This window comes from Oscarella lobularis, chromosome 1 (genome assembly GCF_947507565.1).
Source record: "Oscarella lobularis chromosome 1, ooOscLobu1.1, whole genome shotgun sequence".
Taxonomy (NCBI): Eukaryota; Metazoa; Porifera; class Homoscleromorpha; order Homosclerophorida; family Oscarellidae; genus Oscarella; species Oscarella lobularis.
In genome coordinates this window covers 6,249,892-6,275,398 of record NC_089175.1, presented here as the reverse complement: position 1 = coordinate 6,275,398, position 25,507 = coordinate 6,249,892, and the positions used below count along the sequence as shown (strand labels likewise).

The following is a 25,507-nucleotide window of genomic DNA, read 5'->3' as shown; positions in this document are numbered from 1 at the left end:
TACATACCACCACGTACGGGTGTTGTCTCTCAATCCGGGTGCGACTCGCCTCGTGTTCTTCGTTCTTTCTTCCGTTCGTATGGCTACCGATCTCGCTCCCTTCATCGAACGCGCCGAAGAAGCCGTTCTAACGTTCTCCTTCTGACGAACGGTCTTGGGTTTTAGAAGAGAATCGTTCGCCAACTTCGCTCGCAAATAGAAGAGATCGAAAGGGCGCTCGACGGTCAAACGCAGTCGCCCAAACGATCGACGAACTTCGCACACGCAACGCCAAGCTCGAATACCAAAGGCAGCATCTGAAAAGGGTACGAAAAGTGGGAGGAGGGGAGGAGCTATTTTGCTGAACTACAACAACAGTAGTAGGGGGTAAAAGAAAATAGAACAAGCCGGGTCTCCCCAACACACACACGTACGCATGCACGCACACACTCACATCTTCCTTTTGTAAAACGAATTAGGGAAAAGGAATTCGTCTGATTGTCACAGCGAGTATCTGACAGTGAGACTAACAGATGGTGTACTGTACTTCCAATAGCATTCATCTAATCTGAATTTCAAACATACGAAGCAGAGATCGCTGCTATAGTCTTTTTGTTATGGGGTGTCTTAGCTTTCTCTTCCTTAGAGCATAGCTGAAGAGAAAGCTCGCGGCATGGATCGCACGGAAACGGTTCTCTCGTGCGTGACGTCGCTCTGTCGCACGGCAATTCGAACGGCCTATCCGACGCTGGCAAAGGCGCCCGTGTCGGTCGTCATTGCGAAAATGGACGCCGACTATCAGTGCAACAGCGCAATGGGAATGAGCAAAGTAAGGGAAGGGGAAAAGGATTAGTTTTACTCTTTCTCTCTTTTAGATGCTTCGATGCTTTGGAAGAGATCTCTCTCCCAAAGACATTGCTAATCAAATAGTCGACTGTCTTCCTTCGAACGACGTGATTGAAAGCGTAAGCGACCCGATGTCAAGTATACGTACCATATATCCTATATGTTTTTCTCTCTAAGACGTCGATTCGCAGTCCCGCGGTTTCATCAATCTTCACGTTAGCAAGTCATTCGTTTCCGGCCGAGTCTCGCAGCTTATTCAGAACGGCGTTGAACCGCCGCCCGTCGAGTTCGTGCCGTCGTCGACTTCTCTTCGCCGAACATTGCCATGGAGATGCACGTCAGGCATCTGCGATCGACGATCATTGGAGAATCCATCTGTCGAATGCTCGAGTATCTCGGTCACGACGTGCTGAGGTTTTTGTCATTACGCGTTGTCATAGCAAAAAGAGATTGATTGATTGATTGTTTGCTTCAGGTTGAATCATGTTCGCGATTGGGGGACTCAATTTGGAATGCTGATTGCTCATCTGAAAGACCAGTTTCCCAATTACGCGACGGTTTCGCCGCCAATTGGAGATCTGCAAAAATTCTACAAGGCATTTTTGACAGAAGCCCCCTGATAAGTTTGATGATCACAATGTTTCCGTGTAGAAGTCAAAAAAACGCTTTGACGATGACGAGGAATTCAAGAAGAGAGCTTATGCAGACGTGGTCTTGCTGCAGAAGGGCGACGCGAACGTGAAGAAAGCGTGGAATTTGATCTGTGACGTATCGCGAAAAGGTTCATATTTGGCCTCGACTAAGCAAAGACTTTTCGTTGAACGATTCTTTCTCATATGCAGAGTTTGCTCTCATATACGAAAGGCTAGACATGAAGATCAAGGAGCGCGGCGAATCGTTCTATCAGCCAATGATGCCCGGACTAGTGGAAGAACTCAAAGATAAAGGTTCAAAAAGTCCAATGATTATTATACATGTATGTATACCATTTGGCCTTTTAGGTATTGCCGTTGCCGAAGACGGACGAACGGTGCTGTTCGTTCCCGCGGATACCGTTCTGTTAACGATTGCAAAATCAGACGGCGGATTCACGTACGACGTCGGATATGGCGGCGTTAAGACAGCGCGTTCACGACGAAAAGGGCGACTGGCTCATCTACGTCGTTGATTCTGGCCAGGTTCAGGAGACAGAGGGTTTAGAGAAAAGATATTTTTTTCTATACTCTAATCTATATATAGGGGCATCATTTTCGCCTGATATTCTCCGCCGCGCGAGTTGCCGGCTATTACAACCCGGGACACACTCGGATCGATCACGTTGGATTTGGCAGACAAGTGAGTGTAGTCAATGAATAATTATGTTTTCTGATCACGTGATTTCCAATAGAAAAAAATTCAAGACTCGATCTGGCGACACCGTGCGTCTCGTCGATTTGCTCAACGAGGGTACGTTTGAGACGAGCTAGGCTGAAATTGTTGGACAAGGGCAGAGATAAGGTGAATTATAAGGGCTTTGGTTTCTCTAGTCGTAGTGAGGGAAACTTTGATTACGTAGGAATTGACTGCGGAGGAGATGGAAGCTAGCGGCTCAGCAAGCAGTCGCCTACGGATGCGTCAAAGAATGTCGCTACGCCCGCGTCCACGCCTCTTTTGTGCGTCAGTTGGGTGCACGGTTTGCTAGTCCAGAAAGAGCCGTTGCCGAGGAACAAGAGACCGCGGTTGTTTTCTAATTTACTGGACGTAGCTGTCTTTATTCTGTTCTTTAGGACCAGTCCGTACCAGTGAGTCCCACGAAGCAAGAAACGCCCACAGAAAGTCCTAAAGAAAAGGAACTACCACAGCAATCCAGTTGGCGAGAAACCAGATGGTATTTCTAATTTTGTGAGGGGCAGCTGCAGGCAGTTAGACGGGATTTCTATAACCAGTAGTAATCTCTTTCAGTGGGACCATTATTCAGAGGTTTCACGGTGGTTCAATCTCTGTTTTTCTGTTATTGGAATTCTTAAGTTATCTTATTGACTGCTGTTCTGATTGACGTTTGTTTTTTAGGCTGCAGGAGCTGCGGAAGAGACAATCTATCAAGTCTGAGGGCATACGCAGCAGTACGTGCTACTCTTCCTTATAAGAAGAAAACCAGTCAGCCAGACATTGGTTCTACGGCAGCTTTAGTAGCGATGGCTGCAAAGAAAAAGACGAGCAAGGAGAGTCTTAATTGTATCATTCAACGAACGCGCCGAGTCCCAGGCTAAGCCCCAACCAAAAGCTATGGTTATTCACGAGAAATCCGGTAGCAACAGCAAGGAAGCGTCAGCGCCAGAGTGGATAAAAATGGCTCAGAAAATCAATAAAGGGTATATATTGATTCAGACAAAGTATTCACATGTGCACTTACTTGTGTTCTAGTTCTCTGCAGAGAGTAGTTCAAAAAGTCGAGTAGAAACAACACGGTGCATCTTTTTTTATGTTTGTTTTTAACAAAGGCAGCGGTGCTGTACTTTTGAAAATAAGTTTTTAGCTGCGCTTGCTATCACGGAATCAAAAGCAGTCTTCTTCCGAGTTTTTTGGGTGGTTCTCTTATTGTAGTATATTTTGATTAGATATAAAACGTCTATGCCTGGATGTAATGAATGATAGATGTCCATCTCTGGTCACAGCTTTGTGACCTCCCGTATCTGCTTTCATGGCCGATCCTGGGTGGAAAACCCTTCAACGTGCGCAGGCCGACGTTGTACAACTTCTCAGCGGCCTTCTTAGTGGGCCCCTGCTTGATAAACTTCAGGCAAAGAACCTTCTAACCGACGAAAACTATGAGAGCGTCCGCAGAAGGAGGAAAAACGACGGCGATACTGAAGCCGCGAGGGACGTGATCGCCCTTCTGAAGAAGACACCGAAACCAGCGTATGGCAGTTTCTGCCAAGCGCTTCGAGAGGTCGACGGAGGAGAAACTGTTTTGAGTGTACTTCAAGCCAGTCCCGGTTAGTGAGCCTTTGGAGTGTATAACATTCAGTAATTATCAGCACTTTTTTTCCGGCAATTTAGTAGGAGAAGCCGTCAATAATACCACCGGCGTCGATGTAAAGACTCAGTATACCCAGTGGCGCATTTAGTTGACAAGATACTGTATTTAGGTTGACTCGAAGAAGGTTTGGCTCGACCAGGATAAAAATGTGTAGACGACTTCAAATATTAGTTTAGGGCATAGCCAGCGGCAGCCACAACTCAAAATGGGCAGGTAGGCAGTGTACTAGGCACTCTATATCCCGATATTTTTAGCATCAGGGCTGCAGTAGAGTCTGGCCTGGCTTTTTTTCTCGCCTACAAAAGACGATGATAAAGTTTAGGCAAACGTACAAACTTGTGTGGATGTAGTTTCTCTCTTGCATTATCTTATCATTCTCTTTTATGTATTTCGCAGGCGTGCTTCCTAAGGAGATCAACCCTTCTCTCATTCAAGTCGTCGCGAGCCTAGTAGAAGCGAAATGGCAGAAGCTCGTGGTCTTTTTGGAACGAAAAACCAATGCCATATCACAGTACAAAGAAAAGTCTGATGAAAATCTCGTCCGGGCTATGATGGTCATAGAGGATTGGGTAGCAGAACGCGGTCGAAAGGCAACGGTAACTGCTCTTATTCAAGCTTGTGAAAAGTGCGGCGTTCACAGAGACAACATTGAAGCCGAATACAAAGCGAATGTTTCGTAGCAAGCGTCTTACCTTACGGTATTTGTTTCTTTTTCATTTTTCCCCATAGAACGCACATTGTCTCCAGTCTTTTTATAGAAAAATATTTGTATGGTGCTTTATATTTAACTTCTGGCTGCTGAACTCTTTTATGTGACAAGTATGAATTCAAGTTATTGGCAGATAACACGTGATCACAACTCGAGAGATGTCGAAGAAGGTTTTCATTACGGGTGCTTCTGGCCTTCTCGGCCGTTCTCTCCTTCGTCAATTTGAATCGAATGGCTGGGAAGTGCTGGCACTGCATTCTCACGCGCTACGGGCTCGGTAAACCCTCGCGAAACCATTCCGCACCCCGAAAATGTTCCTCACAGCTCCGAAAAGTGGACCTTCGCGACGAAAACGTCGACGAATCGTCTCCTAGACGACTTCTCCCCGTCGATAATCGTCCACTCGGCAGCAGAACGACGTCCGGACGTCGTCGAACGCAACGAAACGGAAACGACACACATCAACGTCGACGCGACAACAACACTAGCGGCAAAACACGCTCCACGCACGAGCACAATCTACCTGAGCACCGACTACGTATTCGACGGCACGCGTCCGCCGTACGCGCCTACGGACGAACCGAACCCGCTCAACAAATACGGCATATCGAAGCTCGCCAGTGAACGAGCCGCTCAGCGACACGATCCGTCGGCAATCGTTCTACGCGTGCCTGTTCTGTACGACCTGGTTTGTCAAGTTATGACGTAGCAGTTCCTCTGGTAACCACGCCAGTCTGTCGTGCACATTCCTGTAGTTAGCAATCCACAAGTTGGAGAGGTCGTAACTTTAGCAGGCTATTATTGCTTGATCGTTTCTTATGACTATAGATGTAAATGTCGGCCAAGAACGTCGCCGCGCTGGCGGAGACTCCTTGTTCAGCAGAAGCGAAGTACGATGAAGACATGTCAAAATAGAATGCTTCTATGCCGTCGCCGCTGCTTTTTTGAGCTCAGTGCCATGCTGCTACGTTCAAACCAGACCACTTTGCTTGTGAGCGAGTAGAGCTTCGCTTACATACTTGCTCACTATCACGCCACGTTGCTGATAACAAATCAAGGAAAGCCGTCGATTGGAAGCCACGCACGCTTCCGGAAAACCGTGTTTTAGAAGCCACATTCTCTAAAACATTTTTCCTGGAGGCAAATTTGGTAATGCATGGGCGTAGTTAGGTAAGTTCGTTAAGTCAGGGATATAATAGGTCGTCCAACGCTTGGCGACGGACTAGTACGGAAGTCGGAGCGTTATCTGGCGCTTGCTCTTCAGAATTTCCTCACTGCTCGGGGAAAAGACAATGCTCGTCGTCGCTGTCATCCTCCTGTTGTCGTCGCTCTTCCACACGGCGCTGTCGTTTCTCTTCCCGGTGAGACAAAAAAGAACAAGGGAATCAGACACACAACCTCAACCTCGCCCGAACTAGATAGACTCTTTATACGTCTCCCAGTCTCATCTGCCCTATACACAGACGGACACCGCATGATAGTGCGTTCCATGCAAAATCGGATTGACGCGATCATGCGCTCCGACTTCATTTTATCTTTTACAGAGCGGCGGTACGCTGGAAATTAAATTCATCGAATACAAAAATCCGGATGGCAAACACTACACAGGTTCCTGTTGCGATGATATTTTCCCCTTTGGCTGTGTCGGCAGCTGCGATAACTATTTTGTCGTCTGCTATCGCGACTATAATCCGAGCGATGACAATGCGTGCACGGATGGGAACCGCACGACGGACTACTTCTACAACAACGACGATATTACCTTCCCGAAGTCACATCTCGACAATCCTTTTTCGTTCGGTTTTGATGCCTGGAAAGTAAACGAGAAAAACTTCTCCATATTTTCAATGCTTACTTTACGAATTTGTAGAATTCCTTTAGTTTGAAAATTACCATCTGGGACGACGACTCGCCGCCCTTTAAGGACGATCTTGTCGACGTCTTGCGATTGGGAATTGCTCACGCGAGCGTCCCGAGCAACTGGAGCTCGTTGGTGACGCTATATGGAAAATACGGCAAGACTCTCTCGCTTCAATGGCGCGTTCGATGCAATACGTATTACTACGGCAACTGTTCGGTGTACTGCAAGCCGCAAGACTTCTTTCTTTTGGGCCACTACACCTGCGATCCTCAGACAGGACAGCGTTTGTGCTTGGCCGGATGGACGGGAGCTCCTCAGTGCAGAACTCGTATTGAAAATTCCTCTTCCGTCTTACAAGTAAAAAACGATATTCTGCTCCTCTTTATAGCTATTTGCAAGACGGGGTGTAGTAAGCTACACGGCTCTTGTACAAGGCCTGGAGAATGCATGTAAGACGTCTATTACTGAAGTTTCTCTCTTGTGTAATGATACTGCTTTTGCCAGTTGTGATCCTGGTTGGACAGGGAGTACATGTTCAAATATTTGCGTGCCAAAGAGCGGATGCAGTGAGTGTCATTGTGACTTTTGCATTCTCCTTTGATAGAATTTTTCTTATAGAACACGGCTTTTGTCAAAGCGGGAACGACTGCATATGCCAGCCACCCTGGTTCGGACCCCTGTGCGACCAAGGTGAGAATTAGTGGTGCTTTTCTTTCTACATGTATAATGAATATCCCTCTCTGTTCAGATGGGTCTGCATGCAACAGTCGTCCTTGTGAGAATGGAGGAACGTGCTCCGTCATTTCAAACGGCTTCAGCTGCGATTGTCCATCAGGCTTCACCGGATCGACATGCACCGTTGGTATGAGCGAGAAACAATTACGTGTCTCAATCTGAAGTACAGTAAATAATTAGATATGAACCTGTGTCAAAGCAATCCTTGTATGCACGGTGCCACATGTCAAAATCTGCCCAACGGATTTGAGTGCAAATGTCGGCCTGGCTACACAGGACACTTTTGCTCTACAGGCAAGAAAAAGAAACACACAACGAGTGTATAAGTTAAATTTGTTATTTGTTCATAAAGAGATCAACGAGTGTCTGAGTAATCCTTGCGTTTATGGGATTTGCTCTGATCTCGTAAATGCCTTTTCCTGCCGGTGCCATTACGGATATACGGGCCGTCGCTGCGATGCAGGCAAGTCATATAGACCGCTTTATTATATGTATGTACATGTCATTTTTCAGACTCTGACGAGTGTGCATCTGGTCTAAACAACTGCGGTGCCAATACGGTGTGCCAGAATACAGTACGTGGATACTTGTGTCCATGCCAACCTGGCTATGCAGACACAGGCGACGGTCGCTCGTGCACCCGGATTCAGTGCAAGAACCTCGACAGTTTGCTCGCTGCTTCCGCGGCAAGAGTGACGTTTTCAAACGATAACCGATGGGTTGGCACGACGGCGCATATCATCTGTCGAGGCGGATATAAAATGCAGCCTGGAAGTCTTTGGAGCCTACGTTGTCTTGACGACGGGGAATGGGACGGTGAGGTCAATGCAAACATATGCAGCGGTGAGATTGATAACAAAAAAACAAAGACGTAACAAATGCTCTTTTTCTCCTCGGTAAGATATTGACGAATGTCAGTTATTTCCACCGCCGTGCTTTCTTGGTGAAGTGTGCCGTAATACGGTGGGATCGTACATATGCGAGACGGAGAAATGGACGCAAGCGCCGACGACGATTTCTCCATGTTCGGACGGCGATACAGCGGAATGCGGTGAAGGTAGAGGCACAGATGCTATAATCAAGACAACCCAGCCATCTAAGCCGTCATATTTTTTTAAATTGCTTTATTTAGGGACTCCTGGAAGCGTCATCGACGAAAAGAATAATTCTTCAAATATCGGTCTGTACGTCGGAGTCGCCGTCGGAGTCTTCCTCCTCATCGTCATCATAATAGTCATCCTCCTCGTCGTACGTCGCCGATCTAAACGGGAATCAATCACCATAGTACCGCCCCCACCAACTCAATATGAAAAGCCGTCGTCGTCGTCGTCGTCGTCGTCAATGGCGATGACGATGTCGGCGTGCCAAGCGGCGGTCGACAAAGAACACGTCAACAAAGAACACGTCAACGCCGAAAGGAAACATGACCCCTTTTATGACGCCATCGGTGACCGTTCGCCACCCCCAACGTACGAGGATATGTCGGCCGTGGCATTCGACGCTCGCAATTTGGCTTATGGGTCTGTTCTGTACGCCAATGACGCGAACGGAGCGGAGAATTCGCTGGCTGAAACGGGCGTCGCCGCTGCGGAAAATTTAAAGGATCGGCCGGCCTCTGAGGATCAGTATGTCTTGCCTGACGTCAAGGGTGGCGGCGGCGTTGATGTCCAGCTCGTCTAACGTATGTTGGTCGTACGCTCGTTTATGAAGAAGGTACACGAAATGCGATTAGAGGAAGATGGTCTACTGGTGTAGTACATTTCCCAATGTTGATCACGTCAGCCCACGCAGTTTTCAGTTCAGAATTTGCATGTCGTTTTTTTTTGTCCGAGTCCCTGCATCGAAATTGTTAGGCAATAGCAGCTTGTTCTGGAAGGGTAGGTCGAGTGATGATGAGGTTTTCGCTTCATGGAGGTTTCCACTTCTTTCTTGCCCAGGGACAGTGCCCATTTTTTGCGGTTCTGCTGAGAGTGCAGTCACGCCGTTTAGTATGGCAGGAACTTGCTGCTCTTACTGTACCTTCATCTGCTTTTGCTCACTGCACGTCAAATCATGGATCCTAGAGACGATTCTCTTCTAGCGTCTTGGTTTCCTGTGGTGCAATTGGTCAGGGTAGGGTAAGAACCAGTAGGTAGTAACGCGCGCCTTCCGCATGGGCGTAGCTGGCGTAGCTACTTTACGTTCATTCGACGGTCATCCGACGCTTGGTTACGGAGCGTGATCTGACGCTTGCTCTTCGAAATTTCTTCGCTGCTCGGGGAAAAGACAATGCTTGTCGTCGCTGTCATCCTCCTGTTGTCGTCGTTCTTCCACACCGCGCAGGTGAGACAAAAGGAAGAACAACGGAATCGGACACCCAAGTCCGTCCTAAGTCCTAACGTCGCCCATCCTCGCGATCGATCGCCCGTGGATCGCGTAAAACCACATACAGTGTAGTAGCACTCTAGAAAGTTGAAAACAGAAGCCTCTTTATCTCCGAGTCTCCCACGCTCATCCGCCCTACAGAAAACCGGATGTGATCCCACGAGCCGCAAATTGGCAAGAAAGCGGTCACGCGACTTTATTATTATATCTTTTTCAGGGCGACGGCACGCTGGAAATCCAATTCGACCAATACAGACATTCGGCGAGCAAAGACTTCAAAGGGCTATGTTGCGATTCAATCTTCTCGCGGGGCTGTAGAAACGACTGCGATAACTTTGTCGTCGTCTGCTATCGCGACTATAATGCGAGCAATGACAATACGTGCATTGGGACGCGCACGACGGGCGAGTTCGACGACAGCGTTACCTTCTCAATTGGAAAAAACGCACTCAAAAATAAACTTGACAATCCATTTTTGTTCGGTTTTAGCGGAGCCTGGAAGGTAAGCACGAGAAAAAATTTCATTAATTAATTTACTTATTAATTAATTAATTAATATTTTTTTAGAATTCGTTTAGTTTAAAATTAACTATATGGGACGACGATTCAATTAACAGGGACGATCTTGTCGACGTCTTGCGACCGGGCATTGCCCACGCGGGCGTTTCGAGCGCGTGGAGTTCGTTGACGATAAAGGGAAAGTATAGCAAGACGCTCTCGCTGAAATGGCGCGTTCAGTGCGACGCGAATTACTACGGCGACTGTTCGGTGCTCTGCGTGCCGCAAGACTCTGACGCAACTGGGCACTATACGTGCGATCGTACGACGGGCCAGCGGAAGTGCATGAGCGAATGGACGGGAGCTCCTCAATGCAAAACTCGTATTCATATCTTTCTTCCGTCTTATGAGAAAAAACGCCTTTTTTTTCTCTTCTTATAGCTATTTGCAAGACCGGTTGTAGTAAGGACCACGGCTCTTGTACGAAGCCTGGGCAATGCACGTAAGACGTCTGTCGATTTGATGAAGTTCTCTTGAGTAATGATGCCTTTGCCAGTTGTGATCCTGGTTGGAAAGGGAATACGTGTTCGGAGTGCGTGGAGAAGAGCGGATGCAGTGAGCGCGTCCGTTATTACTCTTTGCACTCTCTGTTGACGTGGGTGTTCGTTTCTTCTTATAGAACACGGTGTTTGCGTTAACGGGAATGACTGCGTTTGCCGGTCCCATTGGTTGGGACCTCTGTGCGACCAAAGTGAATTAGTGATGCTATTAGTCCTATAATTATAAATCTTTTTGTTCAGGTGGGTCGGGATGCGATGATCATCCTTGTCAGAATGGGGGGACGTGTTCTGTTATTCCGAACAGCTTCAGCTGCGCATGTCCGTCGGACTTCATCGGATCGACTTGCAACGTTGGTATGAGGGAGACTCTTGCTTCAGACTTCTCTCACTCAAAAAATAAATATTGATTTCGTAGATATGAATCGGTGTCGAAGCAATCCTTGTTTGAACAGTGCCACATGTCGCAATCGTGCTGACGGATTTACGTGCGATTGTCAGCCTGGCTACACCGGACAGTTTTGCTCTACAGGTGAGAAATTGCGTATGATACAATGAGTGTATAAGTTAAATTTGTTTTTTGTCTATAAAGATATCGACGAGTGTTCAGGGAATCCTTGTCTTCATGGGCATTGCTCTGATTTCGTAAATTCCTTCTCCTGCACGTGTCAATCCGGATACACGGGCGATCTCTGCGATACAGGCAAGTCATGTTGACCAATTTATTACATGTATATGTATGTATGTGTATATATAATTTTTTAGACGTCGACGAGTGTGCAGATGGTCTAAACGACTGCGGTGTCAATACGGTGTGCAATAATACCTCAGGCGATTACTTGTGTTCGTGTAAACCCGGCTATACAAACGCCGGCGACGGTCACCCATGCAGTCTGATTCAGTGCAATCACCTTGACTATTTGCCCAGTTCGACGAAAGTGTCTTTTTCGAATGATAGCCGATGGGTTGGCACGACGGCGCAGATCACCTGTCAAGACGGATATAGTATGCAGCCGACAAGTCCTATGATCCTAAGTTGTCTTGAAAACGGGGTATGGAACAAAGAGGTAGAAAAAAACGTGTGCAGCGGTGAGTTCAATAACGAAAGCAAAGACGCAATAAATACGTTTCTTCTTCGGCCCTCGTTAAGACATCGACGAATGTGAGCAGGAAGAATCGCCGTGCGGTTCGGATGAAGTGTGCCATAATACGGTGGGATCATACAGTTGTGAGACGGAAGAATGTCCAGCAGAGTGCATTGGAGGTAGAGGCAAGAGAGCGCCCAACCACAGCAATCTATACGTCTTCCATTTAGATCCTGCAGGCAGCACAGACGAAAAGAATAGTTCAAATCTCGGTCTCTACATCGGAGTCGCCGCCGGATTCATTCTCCTCATCATCATCATAATAGTCCTACTCGTCTTCCTGCGTCGTCGATCGAAGCAGAGATCGATCATCATAGTACCGCCGCCGGCAACTCAAAATAACAATTCGTCGATGGCGATGTCGATGTCGATGTCGGCGTGCCAAGTGGCGGTCGACGAAGAACGCGTCGCCGCCAAAATGAAAAACATCGACGACGAACCTTTTTATGACGTCATCGGCGCCATGCCTCTACCGCCGCCGTCGTCTGCGTACGAGGACATGTCCGGCACGGCGTGGCGATATCGTGCGCCCAACCCGGGTTACGGGGCGACGATTCTGTACACGAATAACGCCGAGACGGACACGGGCGCGATCGCCGCTCCCCCTGCCGCGGCGACGGCGAGGGAAGATGGGGGTGCTGTCTCTCTGGCCAATCCTACCTACGATGCGCCGCCGCTTGGAGCCAATGGAGGGCCCGTGGCCTCTCAGGATGATTATCTCGAGCCTGACGTCAAGGGTGGCGTCGACGATGGTGATAGGTACACGAAATGCCCTTAGAAGAAGATGTGTACATTTTTGTACAGCGATTTGTTTTGCCCGATGTTGATCACCTTTTTATGTCATTGCACACTTCACTTTACTTCAGCACCAGTTCAGATTTTGCATGTCGGTTCTTTTTGTCTTTAGAGAGAGAGAGAGAGAGAGAGAGAGAGAGAGAGAGAGAGAGAGAGAAAAGAGAGAGAAATTTTAGTGTTTACACAACAGTTTACGGGCTTCTGTTGTGTGTGTGAGCTTCCCCGGACATCCGAAATGAAACAATGCGCGATTTTGATGTTTGCAGACGACCTGAGCGGCGCATCCGACTCCGGCGCCGAGTTCTTTCGTCGAGGTCTCTGCACCGAGATCGTTGTCCAGTCGAATAAACGCCGGGAGCTCGATTCGACATGCAGTGACGCTCTAGTTCTCGACACCGACTCTCGAACGGCCGACAAAGAGGAAGCGATCGCGAGTCTTTGAAAGGCGATCGAACTCACGTCGAATGTCGATGCGAACGTCTGCTACAAGAAGATCGATTCCACGTTGCGAGGCAACGTCGCTCTAGTACGTTCAGATACGATACTGTTGTTTTGTTCTTGTCGTCGAAATACTTTTAGGAATTGGAGTGTCTGATGAACGGTCGTCATTTTGACGTATGCTTCTTTGCTCCAGCTCTACCGGAGGTATGACTTTTAATTAATTAACTAATAAATTTTCTAAATATTCAATCCAACGTTTGTATAGGCTGGAAGAATTACCGTTGGTGGCTATCACCTTCTAAACGGAGTGAGACTCTAGAGGGGTTCAATGTCATCGACTTTCGTGAATATTTTCTATTAGGTCCCTGTGTCTCTTTGCAATATTGATGTGAAGTCGAGTTCTGTTCTTGAGCTTACTTGGATGCCAATCTGGATGGAGAATCGAACACATTCCACTAGAGAAAGTGATGCAGGGAATTGAGGTTTCCACTAAGTGTTGTCTCTTCTTTGTCTTCTGCTCACACTTCGCTTTAGTCCGTCCTCGATCACGTCATGAAGTCACTTGACGAAAAGAGGAAGACGGTCTACGCGTGTCATGCTACGTCGCAGGAGCAGCTGTATACAATTGCGCAGACTGCAGCCAAGATGCAAGAAAAACTCGACGAGTGTCCTCTTTTGTGGTTCTGCTGTGAGTGCCGTTACGTTGTTCAGTATTTATCTATATATTTTTAGTAGGGACTTTCTAGAGAAGTTCCTAGAGCGTTTTCTCTCCGTTCATCTACTCTGCAGCAACGACCATCGTCGCAGAACGCGTCTGCTCGTTCGGCGTCGAGCAGCAGTATATTAATTGCACAGGGAAGTCAGCATTCTGTTACTGAACGTCAAATTGGTCATCTGCTCAAAACTGAAAGAAGCGTTCTAAGTGTGGAATTGGATCCGGTGAAGGTCAATCAAACCCCAAATATAATTACATACATAATTAAGATTTAATAGGGATTACTGAACGTTCCAGACAGTACTCAAAACCAGCGGTTATTTTGCTGTCGTTGAAAGTCGAAACAAGAGAAGAAGTACGTGCACTTGAGAAGCATATCAGAGAAACGTCAAACACTCTATTATGTGCCATGCAGGTTTTGGACACTCTAGTTCAGGCGGCGAGAACAGTCTTTGATGCTTTTCAACCTTCAGGCATGCAGAGAAACTGTACAGAGACGACCAGTTATCAATGCGTTTTCATGCATTGATTGTAACTGGCGGATCGCCTGCAGTATCTCTGCTGCAATCTCTCTCAGTCGACTTGCTTCGTTTTGAAGAGTACATTGAACGAGTGACAGGGTAAGTGAGAGGTCAAGTTGCTAGCACAGATTATTAGCCAATAACTTTTCTGAAGAGGTGAATTGGATTCTTTTGTCATTAAACCTGGGGGACTGTGCTCGGAATCGGTCTTGTCTACGTCGATATCTGTGCTGAGAGACCCTCAGCTTTCGTCAAAGCCTGTCGTTGCACTGACGATGGGCGATCCGTGCGGAATCGGACCAGAGATCATAGTCAAGGCCTTAGCGTTGCCTCGCGTCTCGAACTGGTGTCGCATTCTCGTTCTGGGCGATCCGGACTCGCTGAAAAAGGCCGCGACGTTTTGCACTGGACTATCCGAGATTACGATCGTCGTTGCAGAGACGTACGAAAAAGACGGAAAGAAGTGGCGGCGACTGAATTGGCCAGAGAACAAGTCGTCAGTTCTCGTGTGGAATCCGCTTCAGGTTGAAGGCGAGACGACGTTCACGCTAGGAGAAGTAAAGAGAGAAAAGTCCCAATTTAAATTCTAACGTTCTCTGTCTAAAGGTTATGCCGGAAGCCGGTCGCTTTGCTGCAGAATGGGTCATATTTGCCGTGCAACTCGCCATGGCCGGCGTCGTCGACGCTATAGTGACCGCACCCTTGAATAAGGAGGCAATGAATCTAGGGGGATACAAGTTTGCTGGTCACACGGAACTACTGGTAAGCCTTAGTTATATGCAGTCACTTATGTAGTAGCCTGCATAGGCAAAGTACTCGGGTGCTAAGACGTCGCGACTAATGCTTGCTTCCGGTAATTTTAAGGTACGATGTGCGAAGCGCGATCAGTCTTGGTGCTGCTATGTTAAGGGTTTTTTCTTAGGTGGTTCATGCAACGGGTCATTGCAGCTACAAAGACGTGCCCAAGAAGCTCACCAAAGAGCGAATTATTGAGACGATCGAGCTGTCTCGTGACTTCTTCGTTGCCAGTGACGTGGCTGATCCTAAGATAGCCGTCGCCGGTCTCAATCCGCATGCGGGAGACGGTGGTCTTTTCGGTGACGAAGAGCCAAGAGTGATTGAGCCGGCTGTCGCCGAGTGTCGTGCCAAGGGATGGAATGTTACCGGGCCATTTCCGGCTGATACCCTATTTGGCAAAGTCGTCCGAGGGGACTACGATGTTGTGGTAAAAGAAGGCTGGCTAGGGGGGAGAATTAGCGTTTAAATTATTGAAGTTTCTTGCAGGTGGCTATGTATCACGATCAGGGTCACATTCCGGCTAAGCTGAAGACACGGTCAATGTGACGTTGGGTCTTCCCATCATAAGAACGTCGGTTGATCACGGAACCGCTTTTGGTAAGCTGGCTTGACTCATATGCACGCTAACATTTTGTGGTTGTCCACAGACATAGCTGGTCGAGGAATAGCGAATTGCGAGAATCTTTTTGAAGGCGTTGAGACTGGGCTCTGACATGGCGAGAAAGAGGCTCAAATAAGTTTGGTAGGTCCATTGAAATTGTTATCTTTTTTTGTTGTATGAGGAGCTCCCAGAATTACAGTTTTTTAGCTGAGCTCTCTTCTAGTTTCTCCGCCTTTGTGCCAAAACATTCCCAAATATAATTGATGAAAGGATTTTACATATTTATGTGGTAAGGCTTTTTAATTATTTTAATTCCACTTGAATTGTGTGTATGATAATATCATCAGTTTATTATAGTCGGGCTCTTACCAGCCGTTGTGTGGGCGAAGGCCGGCATCAGGCGACATCAGGTGCTGCTGAGCCTACGTGTGCGCGCATAACACTAGACGATGGCGCTCTTCTTTCTTGTTTTTGCATTGCTCACGCAGACCGCTCAATGTCTCAATTCTTGCTGGTCATCGGGAGTCGAAGTGTGCTCAGCCAGCGCTGTTTATTCGACGATGGAAGGCGTCGACGACTGTCCTCAGCTTGCGAACTGCAATTGCAGCGTGAAATTGGCCTCGATTTATTGCACGAACTTGACCTATGTGCCGAACTTCGAGGAACTGACCAATCCTTCCTCGTACAAAACCCTGTGAGGAAAAGCACATCATATCTATTTATAGATCTCATTCTCCTTGTCTCTGTATCTAGGAGAATCACGAACAGTCAGATAAATCGTATCACATCGTCGGCTTCCTTTTTACCACTAACGCAGTTGGGAACTTTGTGCGTTCACCGCGGAAGATAGATAGGAAATGGCCAATGCCTGCATATATCTTCATATTTAGAGAGATCACAAGCAGTGGCGTGACAAACATCGCTCCTGACGTGTTCTATGACTTGTGTAAAAGCGGTCGACGAAGTCTGGATCGTCTGTACGTAGTTATAAGCGCGGTTCGGTTTGCCTTTGACGCGTGGCCTATTTTTGTAGAGACCTGCAAAGAAACAGACTGACTTCTGTACCAAGTGGCTTGGAACATTGTACTTTCCTCTCTGAAATGTAAAACTAACGTCGCGTAAATGCAGAGTGATGCAGACTCTCTACGTTACAGCTGTCTTGGTGCCAACGACATTTCTTCGTCCGGTTTGGGATTGAACAAGTTTGCTCACATGGGACGCCTTGCGTACTTGTAAGACCGAATCTAATGAGCGTAATTATTATAACGGGTAGTCCAACAGAGACTTATCAGAAAATCGAAATTTGTCAGTTATTCCTGCGGAATCTCTGAAGTTTGGAAGTGGGGTTCTAAAGGCTGTGTAGGTTAATTAAACCGATTTACCAAAATAGTTGACTTTTTACATGCATATAGGAATTTGGAAAACAATGGAATTCGGCAAATTGACTCTGATTCGGGCATCAGTGACGCGTGTCACGCAGCTCTCTCCTCGCCGCCATCATTGTAATACTGTACCAGTATAAATATGTTTAATTAGTAACATTTTCTCTTTGGTAGTTGTCTGTCAGTCGGGAATAATATTTTTTGCGACTGCAATTTATTTTGGATGTGTGATTACATTGGTTCATGTGTGCAATCAAACGGCCTCTTGTGCTCACGTGATAGCAAGGCAGTCGCAGATTATTGCAAAAATAATAATTGCAGTAAACGTAAGTAATTTGCATGTGTACGCACTAATTGCACTGCTTGTTGTTACCCCTGATTTTTTTAGTAGATCTTCAATTGCCGTTAGGTATTAGTATGCCGCTGAGTGCTGTGTTAATAGCAGTAGCAATATTTCTTATTTGGAAATACAAGACCAAATGGCAATTTTCACCTGCTGTCCAAGAAACGATTCCAATTACCGATGGCAACGATCCGCAAAAAGATTACAGCAGTACATAATTAATTATGGCAATTACTAGTATCAACAATTATATTCTATGTTTTTGCTATGTCTATGACCGTGCCTGGTGATTACGTACAGCCACGTTTTCAAGTTGGTCGCGGTGCGGAGTGATCTGTACGCTCACGTGCTAGAAAAACTGCGCATGTGATTCCTTGAGTCTCCTTCATGACAAAGATCGCTCTTTTTGTAGTCGTTTTGTCGTTCTACACCGCACGATCATTGGGAGAATGCCTTATGGACAAAGATTACGGCCAAATTTTCTGCAGTCGGCTTACGAAGGTTCCCGATTTTTCTTTTGTGAACGATAGCTTAGTCGAGAATTTTCGGATTTTGTAAGCTTTCAATTTCAGGCTAATGTGCAATTTAACTGTCTTTCACAGAGTCATTCGTGACAGCTATTTGGGAGATATCGATTTTTCGGTGACCCCACTCTCTCACCTCAGAGCATTGACTAACTTGTATGCCATTACCTGTCAAGTACTGTACTGTAGATGCTGACTTGAAACAATGTTCTGTAGAATCATTGAGAATAACAAGATATCGAGTATCTCTCACTTTTCGGATGTCTGCAAAATTCCTTTACTTTCTGTTCTGTAAGACTTGTGCTTATTTTAAAAAATATTTTTTAAAAATTGTTACTAAACATTTAGGTCAATGCAAAGCAATGGGCTGAAAGAGATTCCTTCAGGAATGTCTACTTGTGTTGAATTAACAAGCGTGTTAGTTCTACCACGGATTGTAGAGTATATAGACTCTACAATCCGTGGTTCTACAAGGCTGACCGCTATTAATTATTTTTGCTTTGTTTACGATAGAGAGTTTAGGAACAATTCAATTAGCTCCAGTGGTTTGGGAATCAAATGGTTTTCAACAATGCGGCGTCTTCGATACTTGTATGGTACAGTATTAGTTAATTTGTTCTTTCTCTCTCATGCATTCACTGATTGTGGTACTAATTTTCTAGGGACTTGTCGGAGAATGAAGAACTTAGATCCTTGGAGCAATTTAGTCTTGAAGTCAACAGTGGAGATCTTATTTTCATGTGAGTATCTGGTGTTTTTCTTGCAATATGTTAACTCAAATCTCATTTCTAGCAATCTTAACTTTTGTCAATTACAAGCCATTGACATGTTCTCTGGAATAAGCGTAGCTTGTGAAAATGCCAAGACGTCGGGGAAAAGAGTGACAGTGTCAGTCGTTTTTCTGTGCGCAATTTGTCTGAATATGTATAATCGTTCTTGTGCAGGTATTTGTCTCGTGGAAACTATCCTCTTAGATGCGACAAAAATTTGCTGTGGATTTGCAATTTTCTGGACACCTGCATGGACGTCGACTTTCCGCTGTCTCACTGCATAGCAGCGAATGGCAAAACGACAGACATTATTACGTTTTGTGAAATGAACGTTAACTAGCTTGATTCGGTGAGTTTTGTCTGGCAATTCATCATTCTAAAGATGCCTCCCTCTGCTGTACTGTAGTCTACTACTGTGTAGGTCTACATCTCACATACGGGAACGTATAAAAACTTCTTCCGTTTCCACAGTGAGTTGCCCACTCGAAAGCGACTTTAAACAGGAAGAACAGAACTGCACAGCGTCGCACGATCAGGCAGGGGCGGGATCCTATCTACGCGAGCAGCTCGAACTCTTCGCTAAAGTGACCCCTTACTCCGAATTGGACTGGGGATCAGCGCACAGGCCTACGCTGAAATCGCCGGACTGCTGCGTTTGGCTGGTCACACCGAGCTTCCTCACTTTAGCTTCACAAACGACTGACGGCACAGACACCGGCGTCAAACACGCCGACACCGTTCTCGACGTTCTCTTCACGAAGTTCGCCAGTAAGGGCAGCCAACGCGTCTTTCCCCTACTGTACGGCGTCAATAAGGACGATTTCAATGAAACATTCACCGTGGAAAGTACGTGCCACCTTTAGTTCTGACCCGCGAGACTGGGATCCAAATGGGAATCAAGAGAGCGTGCCGTGCCGTCAAGAACAGTATTGCTTGAAAAGTCGATACTGTCGATGGAAAGTTCGAATGTGTTTGTGTCTAGGGATTGAAGGAGTTGGGTGTAATTGCTGATGAGAAACGTTCGGCTCTTGTTCAGTGCTCGGACGATTCTCAAACGACATGCGTCGTTTCTCCTAGCGCATCAACCATGCCTGGTGTGTTTTGGGGAGCACGCGTATTTTGCTAAGCCTAAATCATTTCCTGACTCATGATTGATTATTCAAGCCGTAGTCCCAAAACTTAGGGTCTTGCTAACAAACTGAAAAGAGAATGATTCAAACCGTAGCTGATGGGGTTTGGTCTTATTGGCAGCAACGTTGCAGTTGATTCAGCTAATGGGAATGATAGACTACAGGAAAAGGGTGGTCACGTGGACGCAATTAAGTGACTACCCTTCTCCGTCACGGGCGTTTGTGAGCTAAAAGACGGCTTTAAAAGTGAGAGTAATATAGTTTAGCCTAAAGTTTAGGACGCGCCAGCGGCCACAATCGCTAGAGTTCAACAGATAAACAAAGTAGCTTCGTCCCATGCAGGCCCTTCTCCTCCGATCCCGGATACAGTATCCGGGGAGAACCTGGAGACGAAGCTTTTAATTAAACACACTACGTATTATTGTCACGTGAGATGCCTTTGCACGCCCGGCGTTTCTGACTAAAAATGGCAAGTTTTTTCGCTGAGCTCTGGCGACTGCGATTCTCAATTATCGTCGGCATCGTTGCGTTTATTGCTTTCTTTTTTGTCGGCGGCACGAGCTACGCATCCGGCGTCCTTTTCAACGAGCTACTCAAAAAACCGTGTGATGACGCTTATGACGCGTCGACGGTGACCGGGTGGAATTCCACGAAATCGTTCGCTTGCACATTAAACAAAACAGTCGAACACGAATCGTGCAATCATACGTCAGCTGCTCCGATAGGCACGAATTGCGGGGGATTTGGACAGAGCCGAGGAAACACAGGTATATATGTACTTAGGCGGAGGGCGCGGTTTTATAGTATTTGTTTTGCGTTCGCAGCATGCAGTCGTACGCAGAAAAATTTCACAACAAAAGCGCGCAGCTTGTGTATTGTTCGGCTAAGGGGCCCTCTGCATAGCTTCCTCGTCTACGCCCCTGCATGAATCTAATTTGATTAACCAGTATTGATTGGTCGTTTTTTTTCCAGCATGGACATCGTCAGTTTACTTTTTCTTTTCAACGGTTCTTTGCCAACCGTCTGGCATGCTCATCGATCGCTTTGGCCCGCGAATCATTGCTGCGACTGGCGGCCTTCTATTTGGCGTGGGATGCATTGCCGCGTCGTTTACCCCGTCGATTTTAACGTTTATCATACCTTACGGCCTCCTCGGAGGCCTGGGCTACGCTTTTCTTTATCCGAGCTCCATTATCATAGTAGCCAATCACTGGCGTAAAAGAGGCTACGGGCCTGTGGCGAACGGCATCACGACGTCCGGCATGGGTGTCGGTACGGCGGCCTTTGGTCCAATTTCGTACGCTATCATAAAAACCTTTAATTGGCGTTGGTATCTTCGCGTTGTCGGCTTTTGCTTCTTCGGCACGTCGGCGTTGACACTCGTTGTTTATAGAGAACTCAAAAAGGAGGCGAACATTCAGAAAAGGCGTCAATTTTTCGATCGTTCGCTTTTGAAGAATCCGGCCTTTATTTTGTATTTAATAGGAAATGTCGTCATTTATTTAGGCGTCACCGTTCCTATAGTGCACATGGTGAGTATATATTATATATAGTGAACTTGTCGATGACGTCTAAGGCATTTTATTGTTTTTATTTCCGCCTTTAGATTCGCCACGCCGTCGATCTGTGCGTCAGTCAATTAGACGCTGATTATCTCGTCATCTATATGGGCGTTGGTTCTGCAATCGGTCGCATAATAATTGGCTTTTTTGCAAATCACAAGAAACTGAATTCAGTTCTTCTTTTCGAAGTCTGCGTCGCCTCTTGTGCCATTGCGGTGTTCGGCGCTCTGTTCATAACGAACTACGGCGGCTTCGTAGCCTTTATGGTTGTCTATGGACTCTTTTCGGGCGCTATCATGTCTTTTCCTGTGAACGTGGTAGGAAGAGTCGTTCGTAAAGAGCAGATTCCCCAAGCACTTGGCTGGGCAATATTTTCCGAAGGACCGTCGAGTATCATAGCGGCACCAATCGCAGGTAAGATGCATGTTGCTCTAGAGCCTGCATGTGTTCTCTTCCTATAGCAATGTATTTTTAATGTACATGTAAAAATCAAACCTTTACCGGTTTTTAATTTGGAAAATTTCTTTTTTGTGTAGGGTGGCTTTATGATGCCACGTGCTCCTATACGTATTCGTTCTATTTTGGAGGCGGGGCTTTTGCTTCGGGTTTTCTCGTGCTACTTTCTGTTCCCTATTTCCTTCGAAAGTATCCCAATACCGTCGACACCGTCGTCACCTCGGAACAAAATGCTCATAGGGCCGACAACGCCCTCACCGATTTTGAGTACTAGGAAAGTCTCGTCCGTAATTTTTTCTTTGTTGTTTATTTGATTATTGCGTGCGTCCCGTATTCACTACTCTCTATCTATTTCTAGTTTCTTCTCGTGACCCTTACTTAGCGCGCCCTGTGCACCAGCCCTATAAGGAGTTGTTATGCACATACCACTCACGTACGGGTGTTGTTTCTCAATCCGGGTGAGACTCGCCTCGTGTTCTTCGTTCTTTCTTCTGTTCATATGGCTACCGACCTCGCGCCCTTCATCGAACGCGCCGAAGAAGCCGTGAGACCCGTCTAACGTTCTCCTACCGACAAACGGCCTTGGGTTTTAGAAGAGAATCGTTCGCCAACTTCGCTCGCAATCGAAGAGATCGAAAGGGCGCTCGACGGTCAAACGCAGTCGTCCCAAACGATCGACGAACTTCGCACTCGCAACGCCAAGCTCAAATACCAAAGGCAGCATCTGAAAAGGGTACGAAAAGTGGGAGGAGGGGAGGAGCTATTTTGCTGAACTAGTCTACAACAACAGTAGTAGGGGGTAAAAGAAAATAGAGCAAGCCGGGTTCCCCCAACACACACGCACATACGCACGCATGCACTCACATCCTCCTTTCTATAATGAATTTGGGGAATTCCTCTAATTGTCCAGTGAGTCTGACTCTCTCAGAGGACAGTGAATCAGAGACTAACAGATTGCGTACTTCCAATAGCATGCATCTAATCTGAATTTCAAAACATACGAAGATCGTTGCCATAGTAGTAGTCCTTTTATTATGGGACGTCTTAGCTTTCTCTTCTTAGAGCATAGCTGAAGAGAAAGCTCGCGGCATGGGTCGCACGGAAACGGTTCTCTCGCGCGTGACGTCGCTCTTTCGCACGGCAATTCGAACGGCCTATCCGACGCTGGCAAAGGCGCCCGTGTCGGTCGTCATTGCGAAAAGGGACGCCGACTATGAGTGCAACAGCGCAATGGGAATGAGCAAAGTAAGGGGAGGGTAAAAGGATTAGTCTTACTCTTTCTCTCTTCAGATGCTTCGAGGCTTTGGAAGAGATCTCTCTCCCAAAGACATTGCTAATCAAATAGTCGACTGTCTTTCCTTCAAGCGACGTGATTGAAAGCGTAAGAGAACCGATGTCAAATATACATCGTCCTATATGTTTTTCTCTCTAAGACGTCGATTCGCAGTCCCGGTTTCATCGATCTTCACGTTAGCAAGTCATTCGTTTCCGGCCGAGTCTCGCAGCTTATTCAGAACGGCGTTGAACCGCCGCCCGTCGAGTTCGTGCCGTCGTCGACTTCTCATCGCCGTACATTGCCAAGGAGATGCACGTCGGGCATCTGCGATCGACGATCATTGGAGAATCCATCTGTCGAATGCTCGAGTATCTCGGTCACGACGTGCTGAGGTTTGTCATTATGTGTTGCCATAGCAAAATAGATTTATTGATTTATTGATTCAGGTTGAATCATGTTGGCGATTGGAGGACTCAATTTGGAATGCTGATCGCTCATCTGAAAGACCAGTTTCCCAATTACGCGACGGTTTCGCCGCCAATTGGAGATCTGCAAAAATTCTACAAGGCATTTTTGACAGAAGCCCCCTGATAAATTTGATGATCACACTGTTTCCGTGTAGGAGTCAAAAAAACGCTTTGACGATGACGAGCAATTCAAGAAGAGAGCTTATGCAGACGTGGTCTTGCTGCAGAAGGGCGACGCGAACTCACAGAAAGCGTGGAATTTGATCTGTGACGTATCGCGAAAAGGTTCGTATTTGGCCTCGACTAAACAAAGACTTTTCGTTGAGCGATTCTTTCTCATATACAGAGTTTGCTCTCATATACGAAAGGCTAGACGTGAAGATCAAGGAGCGCGGCGAATCGTTCTATCAGCCGATGATGCCTGGACTAGTGGAAGAACTCAAAGATAAAGGTTCGAAAAGTCCAACGATTATTATATGTATACCATTTGGGCTTTCTAGGTATTGCCGTTGTCGAAGACGGACGAACGGTGCTGTTTGTTCCCGAGGATACCGTTCTGTTGACGATTGCAAAATCAGACGGCGGATTCACGTACGACACGTCGGATATGGCGGCGGTGAGACAGCGCGTTCACGACGAAAAGGGCGACTGGCTCATCTACGTCGTCGATTCTGGCCAGGTTCAGGAGACAGAGGGTTTAGAGAAAAGATATTTTTTTCTATACTCTAATCTATATATAGGGGCATCATTTTTGCCTGATATTCTCCGCCGCGCGAGTTGCCTGCTATTACAACCCGGAACACACTCGGATCGATCACGTTGGATTTGGCAGACAAGTGAGTGTAGTCAATGAATAATTATGTTTTCTGATCACGTGATTTCCGATAGAAAAAAATTCAATACTCGTCGTGGATGAACAGAACAGAGAGCGACGTTGCCCCCGGCTTTTGGGTGTCTACACGTGCGGAAAGAATGTCGCTACGCCCGCGTCCACGCCTCTTCTGTACGTCAGTTGGGTGCACGGTTTGCTAGTCCAGAAAGAGCCGTTGCCGAGGAACAAGAGACCGCGGTTGTTTTCTAATTTACTGGGCATAGTTGTCTTTACTCTGTTCTTTAGGACCAGTCCGTACCAGGGAGTCCCACGAAGCAAGAAACGCCCACAGAAAGTCCTAAAGAAAAGGAACTACCACAGCAATCCAATTGGTGAGAAACCAGATGGTATTTCTAATTTTGTGAGGGGCAGCTGCAGGCAGTTAGACGGGATTTCTATAACCAGTAGTAATCTCTTTCAGTGGGACCATTATTCAGAGGTTTCACGGTGGTTCAATCCCTCTGTTTTCCTGTTATTGGAATTCTTAAGTTATCTTATTGACTGCTGTTCTGATTGACGTTTGTTTTTTAGGCAGCAGGAGCTGCAGAAGAGACAATCTATCAAGTCTGAGGGCATAGGCAGCAGTGCCACTCTTCCTTATAAGAAGAAAACCAGTCAGCCAGACATTGGTTCTACGGCAGCTTTAGTAGCGATGGCTGCAAAGAAAAGGACGAGCAAGGAGTATCATTCAACGAACGCGCCGAGTCCCAGGCTAAGCCCCAGCCAAAAGCTATGGTTATTCACGAGAAATCCGGTAGCAACAGCAAGGAAGTGTCAGCGCCAGAGTGGCTCAGAAAATCAATGAAAGGGTAAATATTGATTCAGACTAGGTATTCACATGTGCACTTACTTGTGTTGTCGTTCTCTGCAGAGAATAGTTCAAAAAGTCGAGTAGAAACAACATGGTCCATCTTTTTTTAAGTTAGTTTTTAATTAAACAAAGGCAGCGGTGCTGTACTTTTGAAATAAGTTTTTAGCTGGGCTTACTATCACGTAATCAAAGCAGCCTTCTTCCGAGTTTTTGGGACTTCTCGGTGGTTCTCTTATTGTAGTATTTTGATTAGATATAAAACGTCTATGCCTCCCTGGATGTAATGGGATGTAATGATAGATGTCCATCACAGCTTCGTGACCTCCCGTAT

At 46.6% G+C, this 25,507-nt stretch overlaps 5 protein-coding genes and 2 pseudogenes across 14 annotated transcripts; all 7 read left to right on the top strand.

Moving 5' to 3' along the window:
- The first annotated feature begins 48 nt into the window (after nt 1-48).
- Nucleotides 49-3,437, top strand: LOC136196193 (arginine--tRNA ligase, cytoplasmic-like; annotated as a pseudogene).
- A 41-nt stretch (nt 3,438-3,478) lies between these two features.
- Nucleotides 3,479-5,276, top strand: LOC136190348 (methionine adenosyltransferase 2 subunit beta-like). Its single transcript, XM_065978515.1, is given in 8 exon segments — nt 3,479-3,800; nt 3,865-3,899; nt 3,954-3,968; nt 4,021-4,057; nt 4,241-4,796; nt 4,799-4,830; nt 4,878-4,919; nt 4,921-5,276. Coding segments are annotated over 4 exon segments (501 nt in total). The 5' UTR covers nt 3,479-3,800; nt 3,865-3,899; nt 3,954-3,968; nt 4,021-4,057; nt 4,241-4,711; the 3' UTR covers nt 5,263-5,276.
- A 507-nt stretch (nt 5,277-5,783) lies between these two features.
- On the top strand, nt 5,784-9,058 carry LOC136189134 (protein jagged-1-like). Its single transcript, XM_065977022.1, has 12 exons — nt 5,784-5,914; nt 6,098-6,370; nt 6,424-6,742; nt 6,803-6,863; nt 6,919-6,980; nt 7,033-7,104; nt 7,163-7,276; nt 7,330-7,443; nt 7,502-7,612; nt 7,663-7,992; nt 8,051-8,206; nt 8,282-9,058. The coding sequence occupies exons 1-12, from the start codon at nt 5,846-5,848 to the stop codon at nt 8,827-8,829; spliced, it is 2,229 nt and encodes a 742-aa protein (XP_065833094.1). The 5' UTR covers nt 5,784-5,845; the 3' UTR covers nt 8,830-9,058.
- A 250-nt stretch (nt 9,059-9,308) lies between these two features.
- On the top strand, nt 9,309-12,578 carry LOC136189039 (protein jagged-1-like). The gene is made up of 12 exons (XM_065976909.1): nt 9,309-9,471; nt 9,731-10,015; nt 10,081-10,393; nt 10,453-10,513; nt 10,568-10,626; nt 10,691-10,762; nt 10,812-10,925; nt 10,987-11,100; nt 11,161-11,271; nt 11,334-11,657; nt 11,719-11,832; nt 11,884-12,578. The coding sequence occupies exons 1-12, from the start codon at nt 9,418-9,420 to the stop codon at nt 12,489-12,491; spliced, it is 2,229 nt and encodes a 742-aa protein (XP_065832981.1). The 5' UTR covers nt 9,309-9,417; the 3' UTR covers nt 12,492-12,578.
- A 109-nt stretch (nt 12,579-12,687) lies between these two features.
- LOC136189564 (putative D-threonate 4-phosphate dehydrogenase) lies at nt 12,688-17,542 on the top strand. 7 transcript variants are annotated; one of them, XM_065977680.1, is made up of 17 exons: nt 12,688-13,034; nt 13,088-13,153; nt 13,215-13,256; nt 13,311-13,431; nt 13,484-13,637; nt 13,685-13,894; nt 13,943-14,019; nt 14,080-14,284; nt 14,340-14,742; nt 14,792-14,947; nt 14,993-15,049; nt 15,108-15,410; nt 15,470-15,580; nt 15,631-15,725; nt 15,808-15,873; nt 15,942-15,994; nt 16,073-16,091. In XM_065977680.1, exons 8-13 carry the CDS (start codon nt 14,175-14,177, stop codon nt 15,527-15,529), a joined length of 1,089 nt encoding a protein of 362 aa, XP_065833752.1. In that variant the 5' UTR covers nt 12,688-13,034; nt 13,088-13,153; nt 13,215-13,256; nt 13,311-13,431; nt 13,484-13,637; nt 13,685-13,894; nt 13,943-14,019; nt 14,080-14,174; the 3' UTR covers nt 15,530-15,580; nt 15,631-15,725; nt 15,808-15,873; nt 15,942-15,994; nt 16,073-16,091. The 7 variants fall into 7 exon arrangements, with proteins under 7 accessions (XP_065833752.1, XP_065833677.1, XP_065833881.1 ...); XM_065977605.1 differs by having other exon boundaries at nt 15,932-15,994; nt 16,073-16,088; XM_065977809.1 differs by having other exon boundaries at nt 15,792-15,873; nt 15,932-15,994; nt 16,073-16,088.
- A 35-nt stretch (nt 17,543-17,577) lies between these two features.
- LOC136189299 (monocarboxylate transporter 4-like) lies at nt 17,578-22,094 on the top strand. Of its 4 annotated transcripts, XM_065977409.1 has the most exons (13): nt 17,578-17,863; nt 17,912-17,989; nt 18,050-18,124; nt 18,182-18,250; nt 18,347-18,424; nt 18,496-18,573; nt 18,626-18,721; nt 18,778-18,952; nt 19,025-19,529; nt 19,586-20,500; nt 20,706-21,265; nt 21,340-21,709; nt 21,832-22,094. In XM_065977409.1, the coding sequence occupies exons 10-13, from the start codon at nt 20,200-20,202 to the stop codon at nt 22,023-22,025; spliced, it is 1,425 nt and encodes a 474-aa protein (XP_065833481.1). In that variant the 5' UTR covers nt 17,578-17,863; nt 17,912-17,989; nt 18,050-18,124; nt 18,182-18,250; nt 18,347-18,424; nt 18,496-18,573; nt 18,626-18,721; nt 18,778-18,952; nt 19,025-19,529; nt 19,586-20,199; the 3' UTR covers nt 22,026-22,094. The 4 variants fall into 4 exon arrangements, with proteins under 4 accessions (XP_065833481.1, XP_065833330.1, XP_065833408.1 ...); XM_065977258.1 differs by having other exon boundaries at nt 19,025-20,500; XM_065977336.1 differs by having other exon boundaries at nt 19,010-20,500.
- A 156-nt stretch (nt 22,095-22,250) lies between these two features.
- On the top strand, nt 22,251-25,441 carry LOC136189209 (arginine--tRNA ligase, cytoplasmic-like; annotated as a pseudogene).
- The last annotated feature ends 66 nt before the right edge of the window (nt 25,442-25,507 follow it).

Coding starts and splice junctions, on each gene's coding strand:
- LOC136189564 (XM_065977680.1), top strand. CDS start 14,175: ATGCGTTTTCATGCATTGATTGTAACTGGCGGATCGCCTGCAGTATCT. Junction 14,948..14,992: donor CTGGTCACACGGAACTACTG/GTAAGCCTTAGT, acceptor TAGCCTGCATAG/GCAAAGTACTCGGGTGCTAA. Junction 15,050..15,107: donor TTGCTTCCGGTAATTTTAAG/GTACGATGTGCG, acceptor GTTTTTTCTTAG/GTGGTTCATGCAACGGGTCA.
- LOC136189134 (XM_065977022.1), top strand. CDS start 5,846: ATGCTCGTCGTCGCTGTCATCCTCCTGTTGTCGTCGCTCTTCCACACG. Junction 7,277..7,329: donor CGGATCGACATGCACCGTTG/GTATGAGCGAGA, acceptor GTAAATAATTAG/ATATGAACCTGTGTCAAAGC. Junction 7,613..7,662: donor GGGCCGTCGCTGCGATGCAG/GCAAGTCATATA, acceptor GTCATTTTTCAG/ACTCTGACGAGTGTGCATCT.
- LOC136189039 (XM_065976909.1), top strand. CDS start 9,418: ATGCTTGTCGTCGCTGTCATCCTCCTGTTGTCGTCGTTCTTCCACACC. Junction 10,627..10,690: donor CGTGGAGAAGAGCGGATGCA/GTGAGCGCGTCC, acceptor TTCTTCTTATAG/AACACGGTGTTTGCGTTAAC. Junction 11,658..11,718: donor AGAAAAAAACGTGTGCAGCG/GTGAGTTCAATA, acceptor GCCCTCGTTAAG/ACATCGACGAATGTGAGCAG.
- LOC136189299 (XM_065977409.1), top strand. CDS start 20,200: ATGGCAAGTTTTTTCGCTGAGCTCTGGCGACTGCGATTCTCAATTATC. Junction 20,501..20,705: donor ACAGAGCCGAGGAAACACAG/GTATATATGTAC, acceptor TTTTTTTTCCAG/CATGGACATCGTCAGTTTAC. Junction 21,710..21,831: donor CATAGCGGCACCAATCGCAG/GTAAGATGCATG, acceptor TTTTTTGTGTAG/GGTGGCTTTATGATGCCACG.